Source organism: Sesamum indicum, linkage group LG13, assembly GCF_026168435.1.
Source record: "Sesamum indicum cultivar Baizhima isolate 11 linkage group LG13, ASM2616843v1, whole genome shotgun sequence".
Classification (NCBI taxonomy): domain Eukaryota; kingdom Viridiplantae; phylum Streptophyta; class Magnoliopsida; order Lamiales; family Pedaliaceae; genus Sesamum; species Sesamum indicum.
This window is the reverse complement of record NC_142669.1, coordinates 14775975-14799561: the sequence shown is the minus strand read 5'-3', so window position 1 is coordinate 14799561 and position 23587 is coordinate 14775975. Positions and strand designations below refer to the sequence as shown.

General features: G+C 34.5%; 2 protein-coding genes and 1 non-coding gene across 3 annotated transcripts; 2 read left to right on the top strand and 1 right to left on the bottom strand.

The window, feature by feature from the left end:
• The first annotated feature begins 6917 nt into the window (after positions 1–6917).
• Positions 6918–8749, top strand: LOC105176174 (protein rough sheath 2). Its single transcript, XM_011098904.3, has one exon. The coding sequence runs from the start codon at positions 7440–7442 to the stop codon at positions 8592–8594; it is 1155 nt and encodes a 384-aa protein (XP_011097206.1). The 5' UTR covers positions 6918–7439; the 3' UTR covers positions 8595–8749.
• Positions 8750–15603: 6854 nt separating this feature from the next.
• Positions 15604–15675, top strand: TRNAD-GUC (transfer RNA aspartic acid (anticodon GUC)). The gene has a single exon. It is a non-coding gene; the product is annotated as a tRNA-Asp (tRNA).
• A 3379-nt stretch (positions 15676–19054) lies between these two features.
• Positions 19055–20613, bottom strand: LOC105176175 (geranylgeranyl pyrophosphate synthase, chloroplastic). The gene has a single exon (XM_011098905.2). It carries the CDS (start codon positions 20360–20362, stop codon positions 19235–19237), a length of 1128 nt encoding a protein of 375 aa, XP_011097207.1. The 5' UTR covers positions 20363–20613; the 3' UTR covers positions 19055–19234.
• Positions 20614–23587: the final 2974 nt, after the last annotated feature.

Sequence of the window (23587 nt, the reverse complement as noted above, 5' to 3'; positions counted from 1 at the left end):
ACGAACGAGACCTTTCACTCAATGCATAACATGAATTTAACCAGTTCCGGGAAAGAGGGGTGGTTGCCCTAAGGTATGTGTAACATTTTGTATTGTATATCAGCTCAATGATCATGTACGGTTAATTGCATTTTACCCCTTTGTAAATATACTAACACGTAAAAATTCTCCGACAAAGAAAGTATGTGACCCCTAGAACACTAATTGCCTCTCACTTTAGGAGGTCGTGTTGTTCTTTCTCTAAAAGTTCAAGAGCCCTAACTGCATTTTCTTGTGTTTAGCTGAGTTTTTTATCTTATAAATAAGTTTGAGATCATCAATTCGAGTCCCATCAGACTATACGCAATTAATTTATTAAATACGAAAAGTGTAAAATTTTAAAATTCTAACACAAGTTAGAAAATATTCAGATTTTAAGGTAATTTAGTATAATTTAGATAAATTTCAAATGAATTTGTATTACTCTACTCATGCTTTTAAAGATATTTTTATTAATTTAAATTAACAATTAGTTTCATTTTATTATCTAATTGACTAATGATAGGTGATGTTTTTTTTTTAAAAAAAAAAGCAATTGAAGTTGTATATAAAATAATAATTTTCCGTAAGGCCCATTTAGCACAAAAGGCAAGCCCATAATGACAGAGCCAGAGGCCCACACGCACTCAAAGCTCAATGATCAAAGCCCATAATTAGATGATGGTTGATCTAAGGAAAACTTTTTGTCCGGATTAAGTTTGATCGAATCAAATCAATCACAAAGTAAGTGTATCACACTTGTTGTGTGATCCATCACTTTTTTTTGAACTGTACATCAATCACACCGCAAGTGTATTGCAATTGTCATTTGATTGGTTCAGGTTCAACCGAGCCAAGTCCGAAGTAGAATTTTCCATTAATCTGATTGTACAACTAACGTCTTTCCTTCTAAAAGCGACTCACTGTTTGATGTGATAGCATTGCCTATTCACATGGAGTGTGACCTACATGGTATATTGCTGGACCAATAATTTTTTCATGATGGAAAATTTTCTTTACACTCATGGCACACGTAGATCATACTAAATCAAGTCGTAAGTTTTGTGTTATTGAAATACTCACACTTTGCAACACACCCCAATTTTGCATATTTCTTTACACATCTACTTGTTTGTAGGCATCTCCAATCTATTTTCTTTTACATCCATAAAATTTTTTTAGAAAATAAATAAAATTATATTTTTTTAATTGATAATGGCATTGTAGTCAGTTCACTACATAAATGGATGAAAATCTAACGCATCGGACTAATTGTTAGACGGTTGTTAAAATTAGGAAGATATTGATAATCTTTTGCCTAACAAAAAAATATTCGTTATTATGTCAAATCTCAAAAGAGGTAGTTGTAATTTATTGTGTATAGAAAGTTAACAGCTGAATTTGAAGCGAGGGGAAGGTGGGCCATGCATGCGTCATCTTCCACCCACAGCTTTAGTGTCAAATGTGTGCTTAGTAAGTCTCCACATTACATATATATAACTTTGAATATCTTTACTCATCTCCACTTCAATCTTTAGACGACATTTCTAATGATTTTTGTAACGGCTATATTCGAAATTGATAACTATTTTTGGCAGAGTCTTTGTAACAGTCAAAAACAATTTTAGCTGATATATGTGTATTACAAAATGCGTTACAAATATTATTATTTATTTAACATATTTTAATGTTTATTTTATTTAATTTTATTTATTTAATATGTTTTAATTGTTATTTTTGTAAAATTAAATAAATAATATTTTTTATTGAATTATGCTACTCCAATTAAAATAATTTAATTATTATTTAATGTTTCTTTTATCAAAACTTGGTTAATTGAATAGTATCATAGTCGAGATTTAATAACTTAAATTTTGTATATTTTTTAATTAATTGCAGCCAGTTCTGGTGAAATTTCAAATGCTAACGAATTGATAACTAAATTAATTTATTATAGTAAAAGAAATATTATTAAATTAATTTTTTATTATCAATTTTAGATTAATATCAAATAATTTGATTTAATATTGACCTGAAAACGAAATGGTGTCAAGAAAGCACCAGGATCCGGATATGAACTGGAGCCTAAAAGGTGGGTACAAAACCCATGCAAGTATTCGGGTCTTGAAATGGATCACTAGGCCCAACCCATTTGGGTATTGTATTTGGTAAATTGGGCTAAACAGGCTGTAATATCTTGTGCTTGCTTGTGGATGATATTTGATCTCATCTCGTGAAATATTTTTTTGATATATATATATATATATATAATATTTCACTTTTTAAAAAATATAATTATGTCAACTATATCATTATATTTTCATCCTCAAATACTTTTTATATATCACGTCGACTATCATCATTATATTTTATAAATTGTATGATCTGACGATTGCATAAACTGATTATGAGATAATCGCTAGAGTAATTAATTTTTAGAAAATGCGACTGTAATGTTTGGATTTGTAAAAATGCCCCCAAATCTTCTTTTACTCATAAAATATGTTAAGATCCGCACATTTTTCATCTGAATTATACCGACCCCACCCTGACCCTACTTGAATCCAATATGTATAGACTCGTCATCTTCACTCGATCATTTTTTGATATGACTTACATGAAATCTTACTCAGAAAATAATAAATACTAGCCTTTTATGTCCAGGTAAATATCATTTTCGTATAACCTTACTGACTTAATTATTGAAAAACTATAATTAGAGTTTTCGTATGTGTTTTTTATGATTTCTTGTCTTACATGTCACTTACTTAAGCGACAGGCTTATCTAAGTACATTTGGATATGTTCTTATCTGGATTTGGCCTCAATAGAGATAATTACACTGCCTTCTTCGAGATTTGATGTGATTATACTTCAATTTTCATGGTTCAAAAAATTATATTTAATACCTCTGATATTTGTTTCTGTTTAGCAAATAGATCCCTCAATTACTGAAAATTATCCGAATTTCCTGATATTAGCAAAATCGTACATTGAATGAAAACTCATACACACCCGAAATCGATTTATTAGTCACTTACTGGTTATTGCAAGTCAAATAATATTTTCTAACCAAAACACCCTTATAAAGGTGAAAAAATGACTCCACACATGCATGATTGTGTGAAGATATATAAGGATAGAATAGGTTAGTAATAAGTCAATTGGGGTAAATATAGATTTTGATTCAACTTTTTCCTAATCTCAACACATTTAGTAAATATTAACTAACTGATGGGTCTATTATTTAGACAAAAACAAACGTTAAAATTAGTAGATATAATTTTTCAAACTACAGTAGCCTACATACAGTTACACCAAATTCAAGGGAAGACGGTGTAATGTCCCTTTTTTAATAATTTAAAATTTTATGATTATAAATTTCTGGGATAATTAAACAATCATCCCTTTAGGTTTGGTGTAATTACACTAGATCACCTGTAGTTTGAAAAATTATATCTAGCACCTCTAATGTTTGTTTTTATCTAATAAATAGATATCTTCATTAGTCACAACTAGATACGATGTCACACAATACCTGCGTGCATAATTTATAGTAATACTTTTATTTTATTGAAATTCATAATTTGTTCTTTTATATTAAAACTTGACATTGCCTTACAACCTCACATACAATGTCTAGTAACTTTTTTTAACGTGCTAACTATTAATACACAATTTACTTAAATTAAATTAAAAATTGACACTTAATTTGTACAATATATATTATATTGAAATAATTTGGTGCAGTGGTATCAAAAATACAACTTTGAGTCTATAAACCCTCTTCCCTTTATAATAGTATAGATTAATTAAATTTATTGATATTGACAATAAAAATTGAATGAAAAATTTATATTTAAGCCCAATTAACTTAATACTGATTAATTACAGGCCGAATAAATCTTTTCATGATCAAATAATCCTTATAAGAATGAAAATATACATCTTTATATTCATTAGTATAAAAAATATATAAGGGTAATCTGATTAAAAAAAGATGTGTTTGAACTTTAATAAGTCAATTCGGGTTAAATACGAATTTTTATTTAATTTTTTTTGTTAATATTAATTAATTTTGTGAACTTTGACTAACGAATGAAAATATCTGAATTAAATGCCAGGGGTATTACATGTAATTATTTTAAACTTTGAGAACCATGTATTTATCTTTATATTTATTTACTAGAAAAAAAAAACAAAATAAGATTTACATACAACTCCACACTTTATTTTTAATTGAAAAGGTAAAAATGAAGGGGAAAAGTAATGAGCCGATTCTGGAGCTGTTTCATGCCAAATGCTTGCACTGATTCCTACAAGCAAGGTAAGAAAGCAGAAGTCGCGTTTTTACTTTAATGAGCAAAAGGTGGGCTTTGAAAAGCGCGCATGGGAATTGAATTCCGAAGCCCGAGGCCCCTGGGCGACTATGACAATGCCAGTAAGTAATTGGCAGGAACCTCACAGAAAGACACTGTAGAGACTGAGGCCCCCCCACCTCACCCCCACCCCCGCCACCCGACGGACCACACACTGAAATAGGTTTCCCCCCCACAACAGATCCGAGAAATGCGTTGATCCGTCCCTCCAGGCGCTAGCCCTTCCCAGACCCCTCACGCGCCCCACATCTTTCGAGAGTTCCACGCGCTTCCCTTCCCAGTTATTAATTCTCCGTCATCTTAATCATAAAGATCAAACTTTTAAAAAAAATAATAATAAATAAATTTTAATATATTCTTTTATTTTATATTATACACGCACATATGAATAATGATATTTTAATTTAATAATTAAATTAAATTATATTTAATATATTTGACGTCATGAACTCGAACCTAATCAACAATACATATTAAAAATATATTTCTCTAAAGCTTATAAAACCAATGATCTTATTATATCGAAGAGTTTTTTTTATTATATATATATATTTAATATTTTATAAGTTGAATTTTTTATAATTAAGGGTTAATTACACTTAGAGTCTCTCTAAAAATATGAAATTACACTTTCTCCCAAATAGTTTTTGAAATTATCCTTACACCATCCCAAAAAATTCTTCGTTTACACTTGACCACCTTATATTAGGGTTTAGACGGAAAATATTGATGTTAGAAAAATAAATTACATAAATATTTAATTTTATCAATTATTTAATATTTTTAAGTCTATTTTTGTGCCTATAAATAGATAAATACATATAGTAAGGTTAACACCTTTATATTCTTTTTTCTTACGAGTACAAAATTATTACATAAGAATAAGGTAAAATTAAAAATTTATGTGTATTTTTTGCTAACTAATAACAGTTTCGTCCAAACCTTAACGAAAGGGAAATCATGTGTAACAGTGAATTTTTAGAAGGAGTGTAAGTGCTGAAATCTTTTTTTAAAAAAAGTATAATTTTACATTTTAGTAGGAGTTTAAATGCGATTAATCCTATAATTAAATATGGGGAGTTCATAAATATTTTAGCCAAATGCAATATTAACAAATTATCTTAATTAGAATACCCCACTAAAGATAAATAATAATACCTATATTTATATGTTCAAACAAGAAAAAATAGTTCATTAATTAAGAGATATAAATTCAATTAATAATAGCAAAAATGTACGAATGTTTGATTATTTGCTATAGATTGTCGACAATAATTAGTTGTTAATTAATTATGTGTCCTTTTTCCTTTTAGTACAAAAGCTAATGTCACCATCTTGCGGCAATAAATTATTAACAATTTATTAACGGCAATATATTAAAATTGTTATTAATTATATATTAAGTTATAAAAAAATTATTTTGTCAATTTAATAATTTTTATAATTAATATAGTGATAATGTTTAAATATATATCGGCATTTAGAATGAACAAATAACGATAAAAACATAATATAATGATGTATGTATAGTGACAACAGATATAATCATCACTGTATTGATATTATTGTAAAAAATGTATTACTAATTATATATAGTAACAGTCCGATAAATTATTTTTATTATTAATACTTATATTGAGATAAAATTAAAACTACTTCACTTAAAATATATATTTACCCTCGATTGCCGATGACTAGGCAAATTTTGACTAGTCTCTAGAATTTAAGTTTAGTATTATTTTAGTTTAATATTGAATTCATCAATTAAATTTCATTTGCTAGATTCATTTAAATTTATTAAATCAAGTTTGGATAAAAAATTTCATTTGACAATTATTTAAATTCAATTGGAGCTCGATGGATTAATAAAAAAATATATTTTTAAAATATCAAACTGCTCGAATTTGATTTGTGTTATGTTGTTAATTTCTTACGGTAACAACTTTGTACTTAATATTCTTCATGAATAATTATATGGTGACAACTTTGAAATTGCAACTCGATCTTTTAATACTAATATTATATTGTATTGTAGTGTTTCTTCTCGCAATGCAAAAATGAAATCAATACATAAAAACTCACAAATTTCTTATTTGAATCAAATTTGCCGAACCAAAAGTATATTTTTTGTAAATAGTCCATCAATCACATAATAAATATAACATCTAATTAGACCTGATTTGAATCTGAATTTTTTGAGAAAAACGAGTTGAATTGATGAAGTATAAAGTAAGGTAGTTTGTGTTAATGACTTAGAAAATTTTTTTGCCCTGACTTAGTTTGACCAAACCAATTCAATCACAAAACAAGTGTAATATAATTATTTTATGATTGATTATTTTTTTTAAATTGTATATTAATAATATGATGAGTATATTGTATTTATCATATCATTAGTTCAAATATAATGGAATGAGATTGGACAAAAGATTTCCCAAGATATAGAGGGTGGAGGGAACGCTCTGGAGGAAACACAAAGCAAAAGAAATGAAGGCGGAGTAGTGTTGAACTTGAACCCCACCCCCCAACAAATTCACAGCTCATCTTTAACTTGGCATCTTTATACACAGTACTGTACTCTACACTCTCACTAGCAGTACCCCCTCCTTCCCACTGTCCCGTCATTTCCACCACAATTCTGACTGATCACTCTGCCACCATCCCCACCCACCGCCACCACTCTCCCCCACTGTTTCTCCCTTTTCTTTTTCACCCTCACCCCCCAACATTTACAATTATTAGCATCTGAATCCTCTCTCTCTCTTTCTCTCTCTTCTACTACTATATAAATCTTTTCTACCCATGCTTCTGCACCTACCCACTACCAGCAGTAAACAGTATCCGCCATACCTCTTGAGTCTCTTCCTCCTCAGCCCTTATTGTTTCTTGGTTGTTCTTGATTTGTTTTTGTTTTTTTGGATTGGAGTTGAAGGATTATCTATGGAGGTGTAATCACAAACAGTTGGCGGGCGTTTGGGGGATTTGATTGGTTTGTTTGTATGTATTGCAACATGGTGGTGTTGTTTGTGGTATTGGTGAGGAGATGAAGGAGCGTCAGAGGTGGCAGCCGGAAGAAGACGCCCTCCTCCGCGCCTATGTCAAGCAATACGGTCCCAAGGAATGGAACCTCATCCCCCAACGCATGGGCAAACCCCTCGACAGGGATCCCAAATCGTGTCTTGAGCGATGGAAAAACTACCTCAAGCCCGGGATCAAGAAGGGGTCGCTGACTCCCGAAGAGCAAAATCTCGTGATTTCGCTCCAGGCAAAGTACGGCAATAAGTGGAAGAAAATCGCCGCCGAGGTCCCCGGCCGAACCGCTAAGCGTCTAGGGAAGTGGTGGGAGGTTTTCAAGGAGAAGCAGCTCAAGCAGCTTCAGAAATCGCAGAAGAATCACCTGGATTACGGAACACCGCCGGGTGTCTCCGCCGTGGCAAGCGGTGGGTCGCCGGTTAAAGCTGCGCAGGGGAAGTACGACCATATATTGGAGACCTTTGCGGAGAAGTACGTGCAGCCTAAATTGTTTCCTTTTCAGTCGGCGACGACCAATATGATTATGCCGGCGGCCAACCTTTCGCTTCCGGAACCGCCGCCGGTGCTTTCACTAGGATCAATTACAGAACCGGTGAATTCCGCTTGTACATCCGGAGCCCCGCTCCCGCCTTGGATGAACATGAACATGAACACTACTCCCACCACGACGTCGTCCTTAACCTCCTCCTCCTCCACTCCATCGCCTTCCGTAAGCCTGACGCTCTCACCTTCCGAACCGGCCGTCCTAGATCCAATCCACCCGGAGATCACAGGAATTCCGCCCCGGTTTTTCCCTGTCCAACAAGTGGGCCTCCTGCTTCAGCACTGTAAGGAGCTGGAAGAAGGAAGAGAGAACTGGATGCGGCACAAGAAAGAGGCTACATGGCGACTGAATCGGCTGGAGCAGCAGCTGGAGTCGGAGAAGGCGCGGCGGAGGAGGGAGAAAACGGAGGAAATAGAAGCGAAGATACGGTGCCTGAGGGAGGAGGAAACGGCGTTCATGAGCAGAATTGAGGGAGAGTACAGAGAGCAAGTGAAGGCGTTGGAGAGGGAAGCGGAAGCGAAAGAAGCGAAGTTAATGGAAGGTTGGTGCAGTAATCAGGTGAAGCTGGGGAAGCTGCTTGCACAGATTGGCCATGGCTTCTCAGCCCCGCCTCCCAACTGAAAATACCGGACGCCATCTCTTCTTTTTGTTTTTGTTTTGGATTTTTCATGTTGTAGTGTGTGTGTGTGTGTGTACGCCTTGTGTACAACTTGTCATGAAATATAGCTATGGTATGTTCAAACTTAATAAACTCAATCAATGTTTTGGCCGCAAAATTCTTATATAAATTAGATTTGACTGATTTAAATATAAATTATTTTTTTTATAATTGAATTATATTTAATTTGAATTGAAAAAATTAATATAATAATGATGTCTTTTATTTTATTAAAAAATAGATAATTGCATCCTTTTATTAAATTTAATATATAGACATTGTGTGTATAGAAAGGATGTTAGTTCTCCCTAGTTGGGAGTTTTAGTTCTCTCTTCTTTGAGAGTCCCTTTCGTGTCTGTCTCTTTTCTCTCCAGCATCATGCGTCGATATCGGTGAGATTTGCGTTTCTCCTTCCCAGTGGTTACGGTGGCGCGGCAAATCTGTTCGCTGGTGTTGGTGCGTCGGTGTGTTTGTCTTTGTAGTGCGCTTGGTGTATCGATTTCGTGTCTATCCCTGTTTCTTTCTTTTGCCTTTCGCGTTTGGGTTTCTTCTGTTCTTTCTCTTTTATTTGTTTTCTTCTTGTTGTGTTTCTTCGTTCTGTTCTTTGTGTGGTAGGATTCTTGCACTTTTTGTCTGTTGTTGTTGGTATTGGTATAGGCTCTTCGTTCATTTAAGCCGTTTTTGCCTTCCCTTGTGGTTGTATCAACTGTTTATGAATATGGAAACGCTCTGTCAACGGTTGGGTCGGAAGTTGACTCTATCTGATAGGGAAGGGTCATGGGTTATGGTGCCAGATGGGTTGTGGGAGGTTGATTCGGAATCACACCTTCTGTTTTTGGTTGGCCATTTGTTATCGTCTAAGCAACCAAAATTTGAGGCCTTGACCACCTTGATTCGGAGCATGTTGAACCCGGTTAAGGGCTTGGAGCTGCGGAGTCTCGGTGAAGGGTGTTTTTTCATACGCTTCAATCATATTATCGATTGGAACATGGTGCTAGAGGAATATCTAGGGAGTTTTGAGAAGAATACTTTGATCCTCAGTGGGGTGGGTCCGAATGAAACTTGTTAAACATGGACCTTACTTGGTGTGATTTCTTTGTGCATGTGCATGATCTCCCTCTAAGCAAGATGACGTTCGATATTGCATCATTGACCGGGAACAAGATAGGAATATTTTGTGACATGGAGACAGAGAACTCGGGCAAAGTCTGGGGGGCCTCTATGCGGATTAGGGTAACCCTCAATGTCACACTCCCATTATATCGCGCTTTGCGTATTTGTGCTACTTTTGGAGAGGAATTTATGGTCTCCTTCACGTACAAGCGACCACAAAATTTTTGTTATTTGTGTAGCATGCTCGGGCATATCTCGAGGTATTGTGAAGAGCGTTTTGAGGATGATTTTGTTGACCCAGAGCGTTTTGAGAACTCCCCGTACGGCCCGTGGTTGCGGGCTTCGCTTTGCGATCGGGGGCCAAACAAACCTAGTAGCTTCGCTGGATCTACTTCTCCGAGTTAGGGGCACCTGATCGAGTGCCCCTCGAGAGCTGAGCGGGGCCAGGGCCTGCTGTTTGAAGAGGGTGACTCGAACTTGTAGAATCTGGGGAATCAGGGTATTGATGAGGCTCCAATACTTTCCTCTTCAGCCGCCAAACGGCAATGCTAAGCGCCAGCCGCTTGACTTCTCCTCTTTGGAGAGCCTTGCATCCTAGGTTCTCGATACGAGGGTTATGAAGGTGAATAGGCAAGAGCAGGGTGTAGTAGCTGATTACATATTTTCTCAGGTTCCTTCATAACACACTGGCATACCAGCAGGGGATGAGGTTGACATGGTTATTGAGGAGGGGCTTGTCCTTGCCCCAATTCAGTTCTCTACTCCGGTTGGTAGAGGTGTGACTTGTCACCGTCGCCGTGGACAATGACGGGCATCTCTTAGGGGAAGCGTCCCTCGTAAGCATAGTAGACAATTTTTTGTGATAGATTTTTGTGGGGTGAATGATAGGGAGGCTAAGCATCGTCACTTATTGGATGAGGACTCAGATGTTATTTCAACGGGGTCGCATATGAATCTCTTTGTGTGGAACTGTCCGAGGTTGGGGTCCTCTAAGATAGTCTGGGTGCTTGTTGAGCTGATTCGACTCCACAACCCACCTTAGTCTTCTTCTCCAAGACAAAGTGTAAGAAACGTAAGTGTGATAACCTTAAGGAGAAATTTAATATGTTTGGCATTAATATGGATTCTTGTGGTAAGGCAGGGAGACCTGATTCTACTATGGTGAAAAGACGTCAATGTGTTGGTGCACTCCTTTTCTTCCTCACATATAGATACCGTTTCTAAGGATGATGGTCCGGGGGGATGGCGTTTCACAGGTGTGTATGGTCATCTGAAAGTAGCTAGGAGAACTGAGAATTGACAGTTGTTAGGTCTTCTCAATAGGCATTCTCCTCATCCTTGGTTGTGTGCTGGAGATTTTAACGAAATGTTATCCTAGGATGAGAAGACGGGTGCTCCGAGACCTCGCAAGCAGATTGAGGAGTTTTGGGCATGCCTTTATGATTGCCAACTCTTAGACTTGGGATTCTTAGGGTACAAATTTATATGGAGTAATAATCGTAATGAGCCTACGACCGTCCACGTTTGATTGGCCCGACCATGTGCCTCGTTGGATTGTCAATCTTTATTTCCTCTTGCGATAGTTTCAACAGAGAGGGCTTGCGGGTCTGATCATACTCCTCTCATCATTTCTCTAACGGGCCAGCCAATTCAGACCACGGGTAGGAATAACAAGCTATTTTGTTTCGAGGCTATGTGGACCCGCGCAACTGGTTGTGAGGAAACAATCTGTTAGGCATGGCATGGTTCAGGCACGCGTTCTCCTAGGGACTGATTATTCCATAATCTACGTAATGTGTGCCAAGAGCTTAACTATATGGGAGAAGTCGAGCTTTAGTAATGTGAAGAGGAAAGTTAAGGAGCTTGAGGAGGCTTTGCCTAATGTCGTTGGGGGTACGAGTAGTGTGGGTAGCATGTCTCAACGGGCGTCGCCGCGTGAACAGTTAGATGAGCTTCTAGCTTGGGAGAAGATTATGTAGAACCAACAAGGTAAGGCCTAGTGGCTGTGGGAGGGGGACTTAAACACTACTTTCTTTCACACGAAGGCTAGCGCTTGACAACGCAAAAAACGCTATATCTCGCCTATGGCAATCGGATGGTTCTCCAAGGGGATACAGCAGATCATCGCCCAGTACTTCCAAGACCTATTTACCTCTATTATACCTTCCGATGATGACATTGAGACAGTCGTAGGGGGTTTACGGCTAGAGTTGGTGCTGAAATTAATGAACAATTTCTACAACCTAATTCAGCAGATAAGGTAAAAAGTGCTCCTTTTCAGATGTACCTCTATAAATCTTCCGGACCTGATGGTATGTCACTTGTGTTTTTTTAGAAATGTTGGCATATTGTTGGGCCTAATGTTATCTCCTTTGTTCTTGCCTTCTTGAATGATAGAATTATTGATCCCAAGTTCAACTATACGCATATTTTTCTTGCCTTCTTGAAAATTGGGTACTTTCAATCTTGCGATGCTCGCTAAAAAATTTCGGCGGATTGTTTCCATTGCTGAAATTTTTAAACAAATAAAAAAAATATTTAAAATATAAGAAAATTTGAGGGTGTGTAAAATAAATAATCTATAGGGAATATTAGTCTATAAAACTATTTTTTAAATATTATAAAATATATATAAAATTACATTTATAATCCAAAATTTCATTTTGGTTAGTTCACTATAAAAATTGGATGAGAACCTAATGAAAGCTAACGGGTTGGACTCGACGTAATATGAATGTTAAAATCAGAGAAATATTTATAATTTTTCAAACAATAATGAGGTATTTAAAATTATGCCAAATTTTAGGGAAGGTGATTGTAATACCCAATATACTTCTTGAACGAACTATGTAGTTGGTATTGAGAAATCTTTTTAATGCATTTTCTCGAATTAAAATGCCGATATTAGTAGTAAAAATATATCACTGAAATATAATTTATATTACTTTGTATTTATTTGCCTCAAATATATAAGAATTTTTCTTGTCGAGTTTGATTATAATTAATTGAGCGGAAAATTGATTTGTAGTTAGTCATGTAAACTTATTGTACACAAAATTTTTGTTTGAAAATAAAAAACTTTTCTGATGAAATACATGGATTTAAACAAAAATGAGTATAATTTTTTTTATTTAATTCATTAATTCGTTTTTTTAGGAATGAAACTGGTGAATTTGACAATTGAAAAAGAAAAGCAAAATCTCTATCAATGAGATCTTAACTGATGTCAACTTAATGGTTAAGAGTAAGATTGTGGTCTCATGAATAAGTTTGAGGTCATAGAATCGAAATCTTTTGGATGCGTAGGTATTTATCTCACTTTATGTGTATTATTGTAATTTATTTCTTTTTAGTTATTTATTGATTCAATGTAATTTGTTCACTGATCTTAGTTCATATCTTTTTTTTTTTTAAAAAAAAGAAGCAAAATCTCTGTTTGATCAATTAATTTTAAATTTGTATTTAAATTTTATTTATACTATTATAAAAAAATTTATCGTATCAATTTTTGAATACTCAAATTTGTCCTTTAATTCATTTTTTTCTTTTAAAAAATATTGGTAAAAATAGTAATTTTAATTTTTTTAATATTCTCATAATTACAATTTTTTTCTTTCACCCACTATTCCATTGTTTCTCTCTCATCTAACTTCTCCATCTTTCTTTTTATTCAATCTTTTATATTTTTACTAAATCCATAAATATAGTATATTTTTTCTCTCCCTTCTCACGTTTCTTTTCTCTAATCTATTTTTTTCTTTCTCATTCTCTCGAAGGAGCATTTAGAGTCCCCGAAAGGTATGGAAACTAGATGGACGGTTTACGGCCAGTATGACATACATTGGGCACAAAAGCGATTGAGAGGTCCCGTGTGATGCGCAAGGTTGCTCCGATGGGTGTGGGACATTAGGGGCAACACCTCTCTTGTGAATGAGTGATCAAGGCAAGCACTCCAATACCTCGTGAACCAACTCGCGCCATGCGCTATTGGGTTCTAGCCATCCACGGGGGTCCGTTGGCTAAAATGAGCGGTCGTGGGACAACGCCGCACTGTAAGCAACTTGTGTAGAATTAATGTGTGATTTTGGCATATCGAATGGGGTTTCGGACTTATATACGGTCTTATTCTAGAGAGGCACAGAAGACGGCCATGACAAAGGCGTGCGCCGAAAATGTAACGAGTGAACGCTAGGCATGAGACGGGCGTTGCGGGCGCATGCGGAACATCGTAATACCGAGGCGGAGCGAGGATGCTCCTTGTCATCGAGAGATGCGTTGGCGGGTTTCGAGATTGTGGGCGAGACGCATGGTGGCAGACTAGCTAGTTGGGCCGCCGCAAGAATGCACAAAGGCATGAGTGCCGAGAGCCTCGGCGAATATGGACATTTTGGATAGACGAGCGCACAGGCATGCGGTGCCACGCTAGGAGGCGTTTAGATGTCATGCTAGCAAGCTTCAGTGTCGAAGACACGCGACGGACAGTCGGTCAACTCTTAAATCTGCGATGGTTGGTTGAAGGTTGGGTGTAACTTGAGATGACGTGCGGGCAAAAGATATATTCTGCTGCAAGACAATAAAATTTGGCCGTGACACCAGGGTCCATTCTCACAAAAGAAAGTCCAGGTCCATATTCATAAAAAAATATTCCAAATTCAATAAAAAAATATGGGGGGGGGGGTCTATACCTATTAAAACCCGACACTTACCTAAACTCGATTCTAAGTCCTTCAACATCGCACCGTCAAAGTTAATTTTGATCATCGCTATAAGGTTTTTTCCATTTTCTCAACCCTCCGATTATTCTTCTTTATGGCATTTCATAGTGGGTCAGATTGTAATTTATATTTTAAAATTTGTGGTATCTTTTATTTAATTAATATATATATTATATAAATATTACGTCATTTATTTATGTAAGAGAATAATTTTATATACATAATATGTATATACTGAATAAAATAAAATATATAACATGATTTGAAATAGGGTATTTGATACGGTGGTGGGTAACAATGTGAAAGTCCTGCATCAACTCTTTTGCACCCATCACTACCTCTATGAGCTCTTGGTTAATATTTTCATGTATCGTTCTATTTCTCTGTACCTACACTATCTAGGCAGTACGGGTACAATCAAATCGTATGTACTTGAGCTCCTTATGCGCAAATCAAATCTAGCCATCGGCTTCCAAATCCCACTTTACCCTAATGTTCCAAGACGACTCCGCTAATGCCCGTACTTGAAGCGAGAATTGACAACCAAGGAAGATACGGTGGTTATTCTCCAGCACCAAAACAACATGTGAAGCATCCTTGTGGACTCTCGTCATTCTTACTAAATTACCCTCATAAGAGTGAAAATATACCCCCTCATATGCATTAGCATATGAAGATGTATAAGATAATTTGCCTAAAAAAGATTTATTTGATTTGTAATAAGTTTGTATAAGCCAATCAAGAGTAAACTATATTTTCATTCAACAATTTTATTGAAGTCAGCAAATTTCATGAATTTACTAATGGATAAATCTATTTATTGGATGAAAACAAATGTAAGGTGTACTAAGTGTAATTTTTCAAATCACATCATATGAAATCAACGTATAATTACACCAACCCTCTAATATTTTAAGAACTTCACCGATCTGTCCATTGCTAATCAAGTGGAAAGAAAGTCACTGCTAACTTCTAGTAATTTTAGACTTAATTATCATTTAATCTCGTTAGTGTTGGAGGCTGCTGATCTAGATTGATCGTCTGAAATACTAAATCTCTGTGTATGTATTATTTTATCTTTTGCTGTATTTTTGAATTTATTGATATAGATTTTGAAAGAAAGTTAATCATAATCAACAACAAAGTCGTTGTAGTATAGTGGTGAGTATTCCCGCCTGTCACGCGGGTGACCCGGGTTCGATCCCCGGCAACGGCGTAATGAGTTTTGTTTTGCCCCGTACCCGTACAACTAATCATGGATTATGGGCTTTTTGTTCGTAAGTGGGCTTATGATCCATTCGAATAAAGCCCATCTCATGTTAACCCAACCCACTACATTTGTTGGATTAAGAGCTTGTTTGGCTATTTTTATTTAGAACTTCTTTTAAACTCAACCTTATAAGATAATAGATCTTATATAAATATTGCACAAAATAAAAATTATAGAGATTTTAAAAATGTTATTATAGACAATTTTGTAATTAATATGACCAACGTTGAAAAAGTTTGTTATTACAATAACTTAGGAATTCTTTACTCTCTGAAACGAATTTATAAACTCCCAACATCTTATTTTTCAATCTTATAAGTTGTAAATAAGAATTACCAAATTCTTTTTAATATTTTAGAAGCTCCCAATTCCCAAATATCTTAATAAAATATTCTAAAAAGTTTATAAGCTCATCCAGACATCCTTTAAATCTGCTCACAACATTACCTTATGTGTATATACAAATCATCGGAATTATATTGTCGTACACAGTATTACAGTGGAGTTATTTCGCCCCCACTTACCGTTAAAAATTAATATCGTACAATTAAATAAAATTCTATTATTTTGTTAGGAATAGTTCAATAAGTGCTTCAAACCCAATAATATTAGCAAACTTTAGGTCAGTCGGGAGGTCCCTGTTAAAACCTTTCGATGCTTAACTTGTTTAGGTGCGAGATCGAATGGAAAAGATGAATGTGACGCACCTTAACCCGTAAATAATTCTAAAGCATTTATATGACCAAATATCTGTATTTGTAGAGATCCATCCAATTGGGATCCCAATCCGACCCGGGGAAACAATGCGGATCTCTATTTTGTTTAAACATTTGAAGACATTTTTTAGCCCTCTTATTAGACCCTTAGACCCCTACCCTACTACTTATATCAATTAATAAGATGAGTACTAAGAAGTAGGGGGGACATATAATTTTAACTAAAATTGAACTAATTCTCACTCTTAACAATTTAAATAAAAGGAATAATTACAATTATCTCTTTTGAGATTTGATATAATTATATGTGAATTTTTTATAATTTAAAAAATTATATTTAGTATCCATAAAGTTTGCTTCTGTATAATAAATAGGTCCTTTCGTTAATAAAAAAATCAACTGAATTTACTTATATTAACAAAAAAAACTAAATAAAAATTGGTATTTACCCTCAATTGACTTATTACTAACTTATTGTAGATCAAACATTTTTTTCTTACCCAACTATCCTTATAACGGTGAAAATATACCTCCTCACATGCATTAAAATGTGGAGATGTATGAGGGTAATTTGATCATAAAAAGATATATTTGAATAAATCAGTTATAAGTCAATTGGGAGCAAATATAAATTTTTTTAATGTTAATAAATTTGGTGGATTTTGACTAATGAAGTGACTTATTTGTTAGACGGAAGCAAACCTTTGGGATGCTAGATGTAATTACACCAAATTTTAAGAAAAGAGTGTAATTATCCCTAAATAAAGTTATTTGAAATATTTTAGTGGATGCAGATAAAAATGCTACACATAATTCATAAATAAAACAACCTATTAATTGCCAAAAAAAAAACATATATTAGTATTAAATAAATAAAAAATATTTTATTTTCGAAAAACATGAATATTATCAAGCTCATGAGTACAATATTGATGCAACATTTATAAGCTTTTCTGAGAAATTAATGTGCATGCACCAGCCGTGGAAGCACAACTTAAAGTTTATTTTATTTATTTAATTCAATTAAAAATAATTAAGAAAGACAAAAATGAATAAAAGATTAAACGAGTTAGCTTCAATCGAGCGTAAATATCAAACTATTAATAGAATTAATTAATAAAGAATATATTCATATTTTAAAAAAAAATATGAGCATAATTGAAGGCATTTTAATCCCTTTTTTTCCCCTCCTCAATAAAAGGTAATTATAGATATAAAATATATAACACCAAAACTGATATATTGACACGGAGACCACATACCAATTACCTTAGGAAGTGGTAATGAAACACAAAAATAGTGTATGTATATATATATATATATATATATATATACATATTTTTTTTTCCTTCTTTTTTGTTGACTGTCTTTGTCAACTTTAATGTAGTTGATAACACAGCAGAAAGCCACAAGTAGAGGAAATTAGGCCAAGTTTTGATTACTATGTACCAGCATTTAGATGTGTGTTTGAAATGGATTACTATTGGTCTGCTGATCCTGTTAGCTATTCCAATAAACTTGCACTCCCAGACGTGGATAACCATAATATTGGGTACACCCCACTTGGCCGTTCTATGTCTAAGCTAGTGAGGTCGATACGAAAAATAATTTGAATGTATAAAATGAGGTAAAAAAATATATCTTATATTTGGAGTTGTGTAGTAATAGAAATGTGAAATTATGCGATTTTACGTGGTTTATTGATTCACAGATGAGAAGACGGGTATCGAGGGCGAGGTTATCATTGAGTCGGGCTTAGGTCGGGCCGATTGGAGCAAAAACGTGTTTTTTAAGTGTTTGATTATTTTTAATGGTGTTTGGGGTGTTTTACTGGCAATTTGAATATAATCCTCGCATTATAAATGTTATAGGGATGACGACTTGTCGGGTTTGTGAAAACACGAGACCTGACCCACCAAGAAATTCTTGAACGAGAGACTTGCCTCGAGACCGGATTATGATTTCGAAACAAAATTCATACGGACAAGGTGACCTAGAAGCATATGATCCAAAGGCTAGCATTTCATGGGAGGCATCAAGTAAAATATTCGACATCCGTCGCACGAGGGCTATTTTTTATATGGTTAAGACAGCCAAAAACAGAGTTTTCACCAACTCATTGTCTCATAAGCGTTGCTCCATTTGCCTTCTGATTATGTATAGAAGTGGCCAAATACCTCGGAGATGCTGTTGTGTCAAATATACCCACAAGGAACATTCCAAATCAAGAAAAAGAAAAAACAATGAATGTATATGACATGAAGTCCCCTTTTGACGGAAGAATTTGAGAAGGATTTCAGAATTCATGCTTAGTCCACATACATAGTTCAAAATGAGGATTGAAAGATTTGAAATCTTTTTTAATATGAAATTATTCAGACAAAATCCAAAAGATCAGTTACGAGGGATCTGAAATCCCCACCTTCAGATTCTCAATCCGAACGCAATGTTGAGAGTAACATCAATCTGCGTTGGACGATGAATCCATGCATAAACAACAAGCATCTAGTTAAGCCATCATTTCATAGATACAGAGAGTTCTCAACTTTGAGTACTATGGCATTAAACTAGCAAGACAGTAAACCATCTGAAATGCAATGCAAAAAGGCTGAAAGACGTAAAGATTGATCTTATGGCATTCAAGAAATATGATACAGTTGCAATCTCATCTTTGATCATCTGAATAGTATCTCAAATCTACAATATGATCAATGAGAAACCAACAGTGTTTGTCGTTTGAGTAAACTATGTTGTCTTCATACAAAGCACGATGAGTTGCAAACAACAGATCAGTTGTCCCTATAAGCAATGTAATTAGCCAGAGCAATCAGTGGAGCAGCCTTGATGGGATCGAATCCAACGAGCTGCTCCTGAGCTTCCGTATTCAATCTCTCAGCAAGCTCTCTTGACTTGTCAATGCCAAGAAGCTTAGGGTATGTGGTCTTATCAGCCACCAAGTCTTTCCCAGCAGTCTTCCCCAATTCTTGGGAAGACTTGGTGACATCAAGAATATCATCCACCACCTGAAACAACAGCCCAATACACCTAGCAAACTTCCTCAACCTTTCAACCTCTTCGTCATTTGCTCCTCCTAAAATGGCCCCCAACACCACTGATGCCTCCAATAAAGCAGCAGTCTTGTGGAGATGAATGAACTCCAAATGATCCAATCCCACTTCAGACAACCCCTCAGAGCATATATCAACCACTTGTCCAGCCACCAGCCCTTCTGAACCAATACACTTGGCCAATTCACCAATCACCCTAACAATTCTCGCTGAACTCACCCCCTTTGTGGCAGTGGCCACATGCTCAAAGGAAAAAGCTAAAAGGGCATCACCAGCCAAAACAGCCACATCCTCACCAAACATCTTGTGGTTTGTGGGCTTTCCTCTCCTCAAATCATCGTTATCCATGCAGGGCAAGTCATCATGCATCAGGGACATGGTGTGGATCATCTCAACCGCGCAGGCAGCCGGCATGGCAGTGGATTCTTGCCCACCCACAAGCTCACAGGCAGCAATACAAAGCATGGGCCTCACTCTCTTCCCCCCTGCAAGAAGAGAATACCTCATGGACTCATGAATCTTCAAGGGCTCCCTCAGCAAGATTGCTTCTTCCAAGGCTTTGTTCACAGAACTCGCCTTCCCCAGCATGTAATTCTTGAAATCAAAGGTGGGAGCTTTCTCAATGATCTTGCTCTCCTCTTTCTGCTCTTTCACCAGGACTGCTGATACTGTGAGTGACGAAAAACTGACGGGCTTCCTCGTGGGGTCTGAGAAACAGAAAGAGACGGGCAGATTGCTGTGGAGTGGATGCGGCAGGATAAAGGGCGTGGATCTGAATCTGCTCCCATTAACATCTTTCACAGAGCTTGTTCGTGACCATGTCGTTATGGGATTCACAAGGGCGCTCATCTTTGCCAAGAAAATGTGCGTTTCCACACCTTCTTGTGTGTGTTCTTGTTTGTGTGCAGAGTGAGTAGTAAGAAAGCAGGAGATTGAAGAGAGTACCCCAACAGGATTTTGGGAAATCAAGAAAATATCATTTATTTGATGTTTCAGGTGGAGAGAACTAATTGGGGCAGAAATTGTTTAATTGGGGGAAATTGGAGTACGTTAGGTAGAGGGGAAATGGTGGTGATGGAATTGTTCTGGTGAAGAAATTAATGGAGAAGGACATTTATAGAGCAAGAATGGAGTGGGAATTCCACTGACAATGACAAATTATTGTGTATTGGCCATGTGTTTATTGGTGATTGCATATTTTTGCCCCATTTATCTTTTTTACCTATATATGATATTGTTGTTCCATTAAGATATACATATCTTTTAAATAATTACATTTAGAACCCCTCTAAAAATATTAAATTATACTTTTTCTCAAAAAATTTAAAATTACATTTGTACCCCCTATAAAAATTTACTGTTTACAATTTTTGCTAGAGTTTAGACGAAAAATACTAATATTAGTAAAAAAATTAAATAAGAATTTTATCCCTTATTTAATATTTTCATATAATAATTTGTGAATAAATGTAAAGATGCGAACCTCACGTCATATATCTATTGTATTTATCCATTTATAAGTATAAAAATATATTTAATAATATTAAATGAAGGAAAAAATTATGTACTTTTTTCTCTAGCGTTGGTACCTCTTGTCCAAAGCCTAACAGAAACGGATCATGTATGAATGGAGAATTTTTAGAGTAGGTGTAAGTGTAATTTCGCATTTAAAAGGAATCTAAACATAATTAACCTTTATATTTTATTTATTTATTTAGGAGATAAATGCATCAAACCCCCTTGTATTTTGTGAAATTTCACAAAGCACCCTATATATTAAAAAAATAGCCTAAAAATCCCCAAATATTATATGTAACTCAACATAGAATCTCCTTTTCCTCAAATTTGACAGCGTTGTACATGCCGGAGCTGATATGAGAAGATGGTTGATTTCATGCATTTTTGACATGCTAAAAAGACTATTTTAACCTATTTGGCTGGTTGACCAACTTTTTTAAAATTTTCAAAAATTGGTACAATTTAAATTTTATATGAAAACTAAGATAAAGACCAATAAGCCAACACCCATATTTTAATAATTATTTGAATTGTATGTTAATAAATGAACAAACTCATTAAACCCATAATCTAATTACATTTTTATCCCTTTTTATTACCTAAATTGTAATTAAATTCATAATTAATAAAATTAAGACTTATATATTATTGTAAGAATGGGGGATGCTAACTACTTATTGGCAATTAAATTTAGTTGTAATTTAATTATAATGGTAAGTAGTTCATTATTTTTTTAATCTATGCAATAATTTTATTTTTATTCTTTATCTAAATTAATATACTGATTTTACTATCAAACTAGCATTTGCCCCATGCATTGCATGGTGACAAACTTTTTGCATAAAATTAATTTAAATTATATTATTAAAAAAGTTATTTCTTTATTTTTCTTAGAAAACCTAAAATAAGAAAATATTCTCTTATTCAAATTACATCAAAAAAATAAATTTAAAGATGTTATAAATGTCAACTTGAATTTTAAATGAGATATACTTTTTATATTTCTAAAAATATGAACCTATAAATATAATTTGAACTTAATTTGGTATCAATTGTTATCATCATTGTAATGGGTCAAATCTATTAATTTTAATTTATATTATCAAAAAAAAAATATTTTTCTATATTTTCTAAGAAATGTATAAAAGTAAAAAAATCTCTTTATTCAATTTGCATTAGAAAAATAAATTCAGATGGTACTGCAAATTATGTCGACATGAATCTCTAGTTAGATATAAATTTTCTTCTATATCAAAACTTATTCACTAAAAAGCAGACCTGCAAAAATAGTTTTAAATAAATTAATTATAAATATGTAATTCAAAATATTAAGAATAAAATTCACCCAATAAATAAATAAGCAAAAGATAAATAAACTAGATAAAGACATATACATGTAGCACAAATATCGCATAAGCTATTGTTAATTATATTAAATTATAAATACCAACTAATTAATCATATTTATATGGGAAAAAATACAATGTACTTTCTTGTAATATGATAAATAAGCAAAAAACTCCATCTAAAAATAAAACAGCAAATTATCTTTTTTGTTTTGAAAAAAAAAATTACCCTCTATCTAAATCATTGATTGGAGTCAATTTTACTTCATTTTTTGGAAGTTCCGCAGACGAGGACGCACTAATTCGCCTATGCATCTTTCCCCTAATTTTCTGGAGGAGTTTTCGAGTACAACGAGGAGGAGATGGAGGCCATGAGGAATCAGAAGAAGTCCACTCCCAATCGCTGGGGGAGGATTCAACATACATCAAAAGGAAGAGTACCTCTGGAAAAAAAAGGAAGAGAGAAGCGAAAATGACCTGCAAAAACGATGAAATGGGTGTCTTCGGTTCATAAGGAAAGACAAATGGATGAAAATGATAGGTGAACGGGGAAGAAGATGCATCCATGTTAAAAGTGAGGTTCGTATGTGAACAAGCTAAGTGGTTAATAAGGACTGCATGCACTGATAAAGAGTCATGATACTTTTTGCTATCGTAAAATCATGATGGCCTCGATACGTGTAGGTATTAATAATTAACTATTACTACAAAATAAAACCTCATTGATTCATAGTAGCTCGTCACATATGCACAACTACAAAGAGATAGGAATCAGTCCATTGTCAAAATTCGTAAAAACTTAAAATTGAAAACCAACATATGGAAAACGTGTTATATAGATAGGTATATGCATCATCATAAGAGGGGTCATGCAGTTTTTTCAAATCAAATTAAGTGGTCAGAGGAATTACACAATAAGTGGATGAATTATTGAATTGAGGAAGCAGTACAATGTTAGAAAGATGGCAGCAGACAAGTTGTGAACATACCTAAACATGATGAGGCAGTAGGGCAGGAGAAACATCCAATCAGACAAAACCCACAAAACAACAATAAAGATGTAGGGTGTGGGGGCATGGACAAGACAACTGAATAAAATAGTTGGCCCGTGAGCCATATGCACACGGAATAACTCAATAAATCAGTCACATGTACGAGTCGGTGTTCGGATCCCAATTCGACCCGATCGAATTTAGATATTTTTTTAATT

Coding starts and splice junctions, on each gene's coding strand:
- LOC105176174 (XM_011098904.3), top strand. CDS start 7,440: ATGAAGGAGCGTCAGAGGTGGCAGCCGGAAGAAGACGCCCTCCTCCGC.
- LOC105176175 (XM_011098905.2), bottom strand. CDS start 20,362: ATGAGCGCCCTTGTGAATCCCATAACGACATGGTCACGAACAAGCTCT.